At 33.1% G+C, this 11,089-nt stretch overlaps 1 protein-coding gene and 1 pseudogene across 2 annotated transcripts; both read left to right on the top strand.

Moving 5' to 3' along the window:
- Positions 1-4,419: 4,419 nt before the first annotated feature.
- LOC122009677 (metal tolerance protein 1-like) lies at positions 4,420-8,486 on the top strand. 2 transcript variants are annotated; one of them, XM_042565935.1, is made up of 2 exons: positions 4,420-4,731; positions 7,045-8,486. In XM_042565935.1, exon 2 carries the CDS (start codon positions 7,053-7,055, stop codon positions 8,283-8,285), a length of 1,233 nt encoding a protein of 410 aa, XP_042421869.1. In that variant the 5' UTR covers positions 4,420-4,731; positions 7,045-7,052; the 3' UTR covers positions 8,286-8,486. The 2 variants fall into 2 exon arrangements, with proteins under 2 accessions (XP_042421869.1, XP_042421870.1); XM_042565936.1 differs by having other exon boundaries at positions 4,443-4,731; positions 7,053-8,486.
- A 630-nt stretch (positions 8,487-9,116) lies between these two features.
- On the top strand, positions 9,117-10,607 carry LOC122011771 (annotated as a pseudogene).
- The last annotated feature ends 482 nt before the right edge of the window (positions 10,608-11,089 follow it).

The following is an 11,089-nucleotide window of genomic DNA, read 5'->3' as shown; positions in this document are numbered from 1 at the left end:
TAAGTTTTAATTATGTTTAATTAAAGTTAAATTAAGTTGAATTAAAGTTGAAGTTAAATTTTAAAGTTCCGTTTAAGATTAAGTTTTAATTAAGTTTTAAAGTAAAGTCAAGTCTGATTTAAAGTGAGTTTAATTAATATTTAAGTTTTGTTTAAATTAATCAAAATTAATAATGAATTAAGATTAATTGGTTTAAGTTTTAATTATGTTTAATTAAAGTTGAAGTTAAATTAAGTTTAATTAAAGTTGAAGTTAAATTTTAAAGTTCCGTTTAAGATTAAGTTTTAATTAAGTTTTAAAGTAAAGCCAAGTTTGATTTAAAGTGAGTTTAATTAAGATTTAAGTTTAACTTAAGTTAAGTTTTAATTTGAGTATAACCAATTTAGGATTTAATTAAAGTTTTATTTTACGGATTTAATTGAGGTTTAATATTATATTTCAATCAATTAAAACTAAGTATTCTTGATTAGATTTAGATATTTATGTTTAGTTAAAGGTTTAATTATTATTATTTAATTTTGGATGAATAATTCGTTATTAATTGAATTTAGTTTTTAAGTTAGATTTAATTAATGTTTTAGTATAAGTTTTAATTTAATTTTTGAGTTTTAGTTAAGTGTTTAAGTTTTAAATAATATTATAAAAGATTTAAAATAATTTTTAACATGATTTTTAAAATAATTTTAAAGAGGGTTTTTATTTTTTTTTAAATTAAACTAATTAAAAAATTAATAAGATTTTTAAAATATGTTTTAAAAGATTGTTAAACTATTTTTTAAAAAAAAGATTTTAATCATTTAAAATTTATTTTAAAATTTTTAAAAAAATTTTCAAAGATTTTTTAAAAATATTTAAAAGTTTTTTAAAATAATTTTTAAAAGATATCAAAAGATTTTTTTAAATGATTTTAAAAATATTTTTAAAAATAGTTTTTACTAATTTTTAAAATATTTTAAAAATAAATTTTAAAAATAATTTTTAAAAGATTTCAAAAGTTTTTTTAAAATGATTTTTAAAAGATTTTCTAAAATTATTTTAAAAATAATTTTTTTAATTAAAGTTATATTTTACGGATTTAATTGTGGTTTAAAGTTATATTTCAATTAATTAAAACTAAGTATTCTTGCTTAGATTTAAATATTTATGTTTAGTTAAAGTTTTAATGATTATTATTTAATTTTGGATGAATAATTCGTTATTAATTGAATTTAGTTTTTAAGTTAGATTTAATTAATGTTTTAGTAAAAGTTTTAATAATTTTTTGAGTTTTAGTTAAGTGTTTGAGTTTTAAATAATATTATAAAAGATTTGAAAGAATTTTTAACATGATTTTTTGAAATAATTTTTAATTGGGTTTTTACTTTTTTTTTTTAAAAAAAATTATCGAATTAAAAAAAATAATAAAATTTTTAAAATATGTTTTAAAAGATTGTTAAACTATTTTTTAAAATATTTTAAAATAAATTTGAAATTATTTTTAAAATAATGTTTAAATGATTTTTAAAATAATTTTAAACATATTTCTAATAGACTTTTTTTAAAAAAATAATTTTTAAAAGATTTAAAAGATTTTTAAAAGATTTCAAAATATTTTTTAAAATAGTATATACTAATTTTTAAAAAATTTTAAAAATAATTTTGAAAAGATTTCAAAAATTATTTAAAATGATTTTAAAAATAAGTATGAAAATATTTTATACTAATTTTTAAAATAATTTAAAAATAACTCAAGAGATTCCTTTAGTTATGTTCACCTGAGATTTCTTGTTTTTTTTTATTTCTGTGTAAAATATGTTAGTTTTAAGAAAATATCTCATCTTTAAAATAAAGTTAGTAAAATTATAAAAAAACAGCTTTAATCAGATTATGTTTTCCTTGACATCGATCTAGTTATTATCTCAATTTAGATTTTTAAAATTAACCTAAATTAAATCTGTTCTTAAAATTCCTAAATAAGACTCGTCTTCGTTAGAATACTTTCTTTCAATAATTTATCTTATTTATCATACAGAACTGCTTGACTTTACTTTGATTTACCAGGTCTTCTCATTAGATTTTTATATCCGTAGATCTAACTGAATTTCGGACAGCTATCAAGTCTCGCGAACTTAGCCAGACTTTCTGTCAAATATCAGATCATTTCTTGATCTATCTGAATTTTTACATCAGCTATCAAATCCTTAAGACCAAGTTGAATTTTAACCTAATATCAAAGCAATCAAGTCCTGTATACTTAATATACAAATTAGATTACAATATATCTAATTTTAATTTATTTATTATTTTTCAACATTTAGATTTGACTATTGATATTAATTATATTAACGTTTTATTTATTTGTTTGTTTGTTTGTTTTTAGCTTGGGTTTAGCCGTTTAGTATTTTTAACTTTAAATTTTAGGAGTTAAGGTAACGTATGAAGTCTAAAAAAAATTTTAAATAAAAAAAATATATTAGATATTTAGAGGTTGAATGGTATAAAATAATAATAATAATAATAATATATTAATTTTTTTATTATTTTTCGATGACATCCCCATGTGAAATCCACATGGATCAAGATGAGCTGAAACAGAGCGCATGATTCATGTTGAAGGTAAGTGTTGTTTGATTGAAATGAAATGGAATGAAATGACAGGAGAGCTATAGGATTCCGACCCTAGGCAGTGACAGCTGACAAGAGCCCCCGGTCCACACGCTATCATCACAATGACGATCTCCCAAGTAAATGGAATTTATTGGATGTCGAATATACAAATCTAGCCCCAAACTATGAGAATTTTTAAATTTAGATCCTGTTGTCCAAAATATTTATTCGGATCTCCCTGTTAAAGGTGCAAACCAACCCAAAATATTAAAAATTATATACAAATAATTAGTGTTCGGTTTAAATACGGTTCGCGTACGTGAATAATTAAATAAAATATATGTGTTTAAATTCAGTTTGAAAAAATTATCAAGCATTTTTTAAACTAAGATCAAATTTAATAATTTTAAATATAAATTAAATATTTTTTATATCAGTTCGAAAAACGTGTGAATATGATCAATTTATTTGTACCCCTACTCTAATGTCCAAACATATAGGTTGCTCTTAGTGGTGAGGATGACCTTGGATTTTTTAGATGTGTTTTTAGAAATTTACTTTTGTATATAAAACTATTTTTATAAGTATTATTTTAAAATTCTGTAAAAATTATATTCCATAATAAATAATGAACGTGCAACTGGGTGGAACCACACGAACAAATAAACAAACTTTCCAATAATATTTGTTTCTATTATGTGTAAATAAAAGGTTCATCAATTATGATAAATATATATATCAAATAAATTAAATTAATTTCTCTATCTTAAAATTTTCTTATCTTTATATTCCCTCGTCAATCAAACGGTCATGATATCCTCGTGATATACATTACATCCTTGAGATATGATATAACTCGTTTGATCGACGAGAAGACATGGAAATATAAAAATTTTAAAACAGAGAATCTAATATTCAAATAGATGGAAAAATACTTATTTAATAATAATAAAATAAGATAAATTTTATTTAAATATAGAAGATATAACTTCAACTCTACTTATAAGATTGTTGTATAAATAAAAAGATTCACTATATTGTTTTTTAAAATTTGATTATGTTTTACCAATTTTTATTTAAGATTATTATAACTAGTAAGGAAGGTGCATCATGTGAATGTTGACTTGTGGCATGATTAGAAAACTTTTAATTCAAATCTGCAAAGTGGTTATTCCATTTATAACATTTTTTTCATAATTTTAAGAATTTCAAATGTAAAATCATAACTACCAAATTAAGAAATAAATAATTTTCATAGTAAGTTTAAAATTTTCGAATTAATAGAAGAAAAAAACAGACAATAAACCTTTGATAATGATCAAAATAACAATATTGAAAAAAAACTATTTCAATCATTTCCACGCATTCTTCAGTGATATGTCGATCCCGATATAAACAGAGAACCGGTCATAAAACGGAGCGCACGTTCTTTTGTAGCGTCGGAGTGTCCTACCCGACACGAACTGACAATGAGCTGTTGACCCGTGAACAAAACGACAATTACATTATTTTCGCCATATACCGGCTCGTCACGCCTCGGCCCGTTCCTCCGATACGAGACTTCGACACGTAAGTGCCTACCGCTACAAGCTACGCTAGTTTTGGAAAAACTGTTATATGCTTTTTTTTATAATTTATCCATCATCATCACCGTCATTATTTTCTACTATCGTGATCCTAGTCGTCCCTTTTACTCTAGTCATTTATAACATTGAACGGAACGTCCGGCATAAATGTAATTAGCAGCTGCTACAGTAACGCTACTTATTATATTTTAACGAATAAAAGAAGATATCACAATCATTTTATACAACGGTTCGCATGAGACTACCCCAGTTATTGCAAACCGGGCTGGAACTGCTGGAATAACTCCTATGCTAGGGGCAGCACGCACGAGCCCACATTCGCACCTCGAATGTAAGTGGTTTGGTTTTCGCTTTGAGCTCCACGTATTTTGAGGTGGTAAGAGTTTTGGTGAGGCACGGTGCTTTCATGTTGAACGAGCCCATTCGAAAATCCCAGTTTTCTGCGAGCGGCGCATAAATCCGATCTATTCCTCGCCCTCAGCCTCCAAATCTCAATCCGTTTCCGAAGGGAGAAGCGCCGCTGCTGCCGGATTGCTTCTTCTCGTCTGGTCGCTCGAAGGTTTGCGATGGATTTGTCTTGTTGTTTGTGTGGTTCGAAGTTGTATTCGATTCATGAATGGCCGATGTTTTAGAAATGATTGTTTGTTTTCTTGGTTCTATGCCTTTGATTGTGGTCATTATCGGAAGGGGAAAAGCATGTCTGTGTGGTTTTTTTGTTGGTCAATCTATGCCTTTTGCGTATTTCGTTCATCGAATTGCGCTTTTTCTTTGTTTGTCGGCTTGGAAGGTCGAAAAATTGTTCTCCGTCGTAATGATTTCGTTTCTTGGTATGATCAGAGTAAGTCATTTTTCTTTGTTACAAATATAAGAATGCTGTATTTTGGGCAATAGGAGTTCTCTCATTCGCCCTAAAGATTTTTCGGGTTCATTTATAAGGTGATTGATAATTTAAAACAGTGTCGTTGTTCTGAGTGCTCCAGTTTGTCTACTAAATTTATCTCGATATGATCGTTTCCAAAGTAAAAGGATTTTTTGTTTGGTTGATATATCATTGCGGCGAGACCCAATTTATGTTTTAGATATGTAAACTGAAGCAGTTGGAAGTGGGAACCCTCAAATCTGTCTTTTTGTTCCTTGTTCTCTGCTGTGTTAGTAAGATTAGTGTAAGAAATTATAAGTTTGATACACAAGAAAATAGTTGTTCATTCTTTGAAAGTTAATCATCAGGTAGATTTTATGTATAAAGTTTGTTTGTCCAAAGTTGAGTGCATACTGTTGTTTTTCAATAAGAAATAGAAATTATAAGATTTCAATTGCTAATATGTGTGAGTAGATGTAGGAAAACAATGAAGATCCTACCTTAATACCAGTTATACAATACTTGTTCCTTTGATTCCTTGATCCTGTAAATAGTCAAGATCTTCGCCAAGGTTCCAATCATATGAGACAACTTTGGAGAACTGACCTTTAATCCAACCTTTGTTGATCCTATAAGAAGCTAAAATATCTTGCATGTACGTTTTTTTTTGGGGTCATCAAAGTCTTTTCTTATTTTGCTATCGTTATCACCAATCTTTTGCAAAGAATCAATAGTCTCTATGGAACGTAGTTATCTTACAATCCATCCCTATCACATTCTTTGACTTCCTTAGCTTTCATTGGCTTTTGCTATGTCACCAAAAACTCAATTTCCCAAGAATTCATTATAATTTATTGGTAGTAAATTCTCCTTCTTGTTTACCCTGGGTGCTAGTTAGATTTCAGCAATCCTGCTGTCCGAAATCTATGGATGAGTATTCTCATGGGGATCTTGATAGCCACATGATTTCTTCTCTTCTCTTGTTTCTTGATGTGTGCCATATTTATCCTCTTGGAAACTCAATAAACTGTTACATATCATTCTAAAAGAAAAAGAGTTTCAGCTGAGAAATTTTTCTCCAGGCTATCAGAGTATTGGGCAAAAGATACAGGAATAACTAATATATTAGTTCCCTTTCCTGATGTGCACAATTAACATTTTTTTTCCCTCAAAGATTTGAAGGTGCCAAGTAATTTGATAGGTAGCTTTGACTCATACCATTTAATATATCCGTACCCCATGCACCTGTTTATTATTGGAGATCACTATAGTGTTGGTCTTGAAGACTCTGATAAGATTTGGATTCTTTTGAAGTTGATAATCTTAGTGTTTTGTTGTTTCTCCTGTTCTTTTCATTCTCTATAACTATTTAAGTGATTTTACTTGATATTATCTTCTTGGACCTCTTTATGGTATTAAAGTTATAATCATAGTTGAAATTCTAAAATTACTTTAAATCAACTTGAAAACACAATCCTTCTGAACGTTTGGTTCATAGAGTCTATATTTTGAGCAATATATGCTCATATGTGGAGGTATATGCATTGCAATGCCAATTTTTGAATATGTATCAAGAAATCATAATTTTTTTTAGATATAGGATATCAAGGATCTCTAATTCTATATTAATGTTAATTCTGTTTCACTTATATGTCACTAGATTTACTCTGTATAGTGCAACTTTTTCTGTTGCTCCAGTATGTTTTACTTATATTGACTTCTGATGTTTCAGCACCAAATATCCAATTTACTCTGACATGATGTGTTCTGAAAATTTACATTTTCTCTATTTGTTATTAAAGATTGGAGTAAACTTTTGCTTGAATAGTTTGTTTTCACGGCATCTTACTGCTATTACTGTGTGTTTCATTGGCTGCCCCTTCTGATCTAAACTCATGCTATGTGCCATACTCAGTAATTGTAAGTTTTTTATGAAGTCCTTGTAGAAAGTTCATGTGTGAAAACTAATATGCTAATAGAACAGCGAGAGAATAAATGACAATTTTTTTTCAGCATTGCAGATGGAGGAACAGCATTCTCATGGGCCTCATATTATTGAAGTAGACATGGATGTACCTCCTGGGGTTTCTGGCTTTGGTGGAAACAAGATTTGTGAAGGTGTTTCTTGTGATTTAAACAGCTCAAAAGATGCCAATGAAAGAACTGCAGCTATCAGGAAGCTTATAATCGCCATCATCCTTTGCATTGTATTTATGAGTGTAGAGGTGGTTGGAGGAATTGCAGCAAACAGTCTTGCTATCTTAACTGATGCCGCTCATCTTCTGTCAGATGTTGCTGCTTTTGCTATCTCATTATTCTCTATATGGGCATCTGGCTGGGAGGCAACACCACAACAGTCATACGGGTTTTTTCGCTTAGAGATCCTCGGGGCTCTGGTCTCCATTCAGATGATATGGCTTCTTGCTGGCATACTGGTTTTTGAAGCTATTTCTAGAATTATATACGACAACGGTGAGGTCCAAGGCAAATTGATGTTTGCTGTTGCAGCATTTGGCTTGCTGGTCAACATTTTGATGGCTGTGATGCTCGGCCATGAGCATGGACATGGTGGCCACAGCCATGCCCACGGCGAACATCATCACGGACATGAGGAGGCTGATCACGATCACTCTCAGCATGGTGACCATCATGCTAAGCATGATCATGGCCATGGCATTACTGTCACCTCCCACCATCACCACACCAGCAAGGGGAAGCTGAAGGACGAGCAGGTTCCGCTATTGAAGCATTATGAACATTCTTCTGAGGAGAAATCTAGCACAAGGAAGAAGCAACGCAACATCAATGTCCACAGCGCTTATCTACATGTTCTTGGAGATTCCATTCAGAGCATTGGAGTCATGATCGGAGGCGGCATCATTTGGTACAAACCCGAGTGGAAGATCATTGATCTGATATGCACTCTGATCTTTTCTGTCGTCGTGCTGTTGACCACAATCAAGATGCTGAGGAACATACTGGAGGTTCTCATGGAGAGTACTCCACGAGAGATAGATGCAACCAAGTTGGAGAAAGGGCTCTGCGAGTTGAATGGTGTTATAGCCATCCATGAACTCCACATATGGGCCATCACCGTCGGCAAGATTCTCCTGGCATGCCATGTTACCATCACTCGAGACTCTAATGCTGATGCTGTGCTCGATCAGGTTATAGGATACATCAGGAGGGAGTATAACATCAGCCATGTGACCATCCAGATAGAGAGACAGACAGTAGGTACCTCCAATGAATAGTTCTTTCTCAGATTCCATTCAACTATTCCATCTCGCTTATCAGCTTGTCGATTGTGCTTTTCATTTGACGTCCCATTACTTAAGAAAGATGGTTGTGTGCAACATTGTAGTGTTAGGAAAGAGGTGCCTTGTGATTCTTGTATCTGATACTCTTGGATTATGTAGGTTATGGTAAGCCTGAGCCTAAGTCTCATTTGGTGTTGTGAATGTTTCCTTGGTATCCTATCTCTATCTCTATCTCTATCTCAATTATAGAAAATAAAAATGATTTTACTATTGTAATTACAATTATCTAATTAGTTAATCGATCATTTGGTCCACCATCACTTAATCTCGTGAACCATTGGTCGACAAACTAATTAAGCAATGTAGTTAATGATTTAATGCCTTGATCAAATCATGATGGATCAATCATATAATTGAAAAAAGACAATTACAGATCATTTTCAAAAAATAAATTCAAAGATTCTTTTAGATTTTAAAATCATCAAATAAAAGTTATATATAAAAGCATGCAACACGTGTGTTCTGTGGTAGGTTGAATGACAGTCGGAATCAAACAAATATTGTCACGTTGATCTCACGTTTTGTCTAGTGCCCTCCATTTAAATCATGGCCACAATTAGACCGTAATGGTAAATGGTCCACCTTCTAATTCATTATGTTTTTTTATGAGAAGATTTGGGATCCTCCCATCACCATTATCACGTTCTCCTAAATTAATTTAATGTAAAAAAAAAATCGATTACAGAAAAAGTCAAATCGATTTCAGAAAAAATCCATATAAATAATGCAACAGATCATCGTTCTGTTTCCAATCCATTTCTTGCTTCGTTTTTTATTCTAATTTTCCGAAAATACGTATTCATAATTAAATCTCTCAGAGGAAAATACATGGATTGTCTCGCAGAATGGCCCGAACCGGTCGTCCCGGTTGAGTCTTTGGCTCACTTGCAAACCATCCCTGACCGCTACGTCAACCCACCGGAAGAGCGCTCCAACTGCATCGCCAGCGCCGGCGATGACGCAGTGGACGCCATTCCAGTCGTGGACCTTGCCGCGCTGACCGAGGAGCGCGTCGACGCTGCCGTAGCGGAGGCCGTCTCGGCGGCGTGCAGAGGGTGGGGCTTCTTCCAGGCGGTGAACCACGGGGTGGCGCCGGAGCTGGTGCGGCGGTTCGCGGCCGCGTGGAGAGGCTTCTTCTGCCTTCCGGTCGAGGTTAAGCAGCGCTACGCTAACTCCCCGGCCACCTACGAGGGCTACGGCAGCCGGCTCGGTGTTGACCGAGAGGCGGCGCTCGATTGGAGCGACTATTACTTCCTCCACCTCCTCCCTCGCCGGCTCAAGGACCACCGCAAGTGGCCGCAACTCCCACTGGAGTTATGGTTAAGAAAATTCACTTTGCCCCTTGAATTTCTGAAAATTTTAAAATTTTCCCCTTGAAAGTGATTCAGGAAGTATCATTTCACCCTTAAAAAATTACCTTTTATAATTTATATTTTTTATTTATTTTATGGTTCGTTCATGGGCTGAAACAGCGAGGTGACGGAGGAGTACGGAGCGGAGGTGCGCCTGCTGTGCCGGAGGCTGATGAGGGCGCTGTCGGCTGGGCTTGGACTGCAGGAGGGCCGCCTTGCAGCGGCGTTCGGCGGAGAGGAGGATGAAGAGGCAGCATGCATGCGCATCAACTTCTACCCCAAGTGCTCGCAGCCGGAGCTGGCCCTCGGGCTCTCGCCGCACTCCGATCCCGGCGGACTCACGGTGCTCCTCCCCGACACCACACCAAGGGACTTCAAGTCCGCCGCCCCGGAGACGGCGCCTGGGTCACCGTCCGCCCGCTCCCCGACGCCTTCGTCGTCAACGTCGCCGACCAGATCCAAGTAATTAATCAAAATCAGCGATGAAATTATAACTAAATTGCACTACGATTAATGATGGATCGGCTTTAATTACGATGCAGATATTGAGCAATGCTCGATACAAGAGTGTGGAGCACAGGGTGGTGGTGAACGCCGAGAAAGAGCGCATGTCGGCAGCCTACTTCTACAACCCCAGGAGCGACGTGGCCGTCGAGCCGCTGCCGGAGCTCGTGGAGGCCAGTGGCGGGGCGGCGCTCTACCGGCCGATGACCTTCGATGAGTACCGGCTGTACATTCGGCAGAAGGGGCCACAGGGCAAGTCCCAACTAAGTGAACTCTATCAAGACTAAGTTCATATTAATTACAGCAACAGACTAAGTTCATATTAATTCAGCAATTGACCTAGGGCAGTGAAAATTTTAAAAGACCTACCTTATTTTCTAATTTTCCAAATAATATAATTTTAAAAGACCTACTTTATTTTCAACCTGGATGTCCTATCGTGCCATCATATTTCTGGGATGATGTTACTTTTCAAGAATAATATCACTATGGTGTTCACTATAAAAATTACTAGACTAACTATTAAAATTTCTAATTTCATTATATAGGTCACTACATCATTAGTGATGAAATTTAATTTACATTGCTAATTAGTTATTGATATTAAATTTTATCATTAAATTTTAGCAACGAAAATAAATTTCTATCGTTAAAGTTTAGCAACGAAAATTATTTTATCTGTCGCTAAGTTATGAATGAATTTAGTCACATTTATTAATTTTCCATTAAATTATTATAATTTAGCAATAAAAATTAAATTTCATTTGTTAATTAGTAACGGAAATTTATCATCGCTAATTTATGTTAAAAATGGAACAAAATCTCCCCGTTTTAGGAAATTTTCATGAGGTTTACATTCAATACAATACACAATTCACATTT

This window comes from Zingiber officinale, chromosome 8A (genome assembly GCF_018446385.1).
Source record: "Zingiber officinale cultivar Zhangliang chromosome 8A, Zo_v1.1, whole genome shotgun sequence".
NCBI lineage: Eukaryota > Viridiplantae > Streptophyta > Magnoliopsida > Zingiberales > Zingiberaceae > Zingiber > Zingiber officinale.
This window is presented reverse-complemented; position numbering and strand designations above follow the sequence as displayed.

What these genes read in the sequence shown, in the direction of transcription:
- LOC122009677 (XM_042565935.1), top strand. Translation starts at nt 7,053, where the DNA reads ATGGAGGAACAGCATTCTCATGGGCCTCATATTATTGAAGTAGACATG.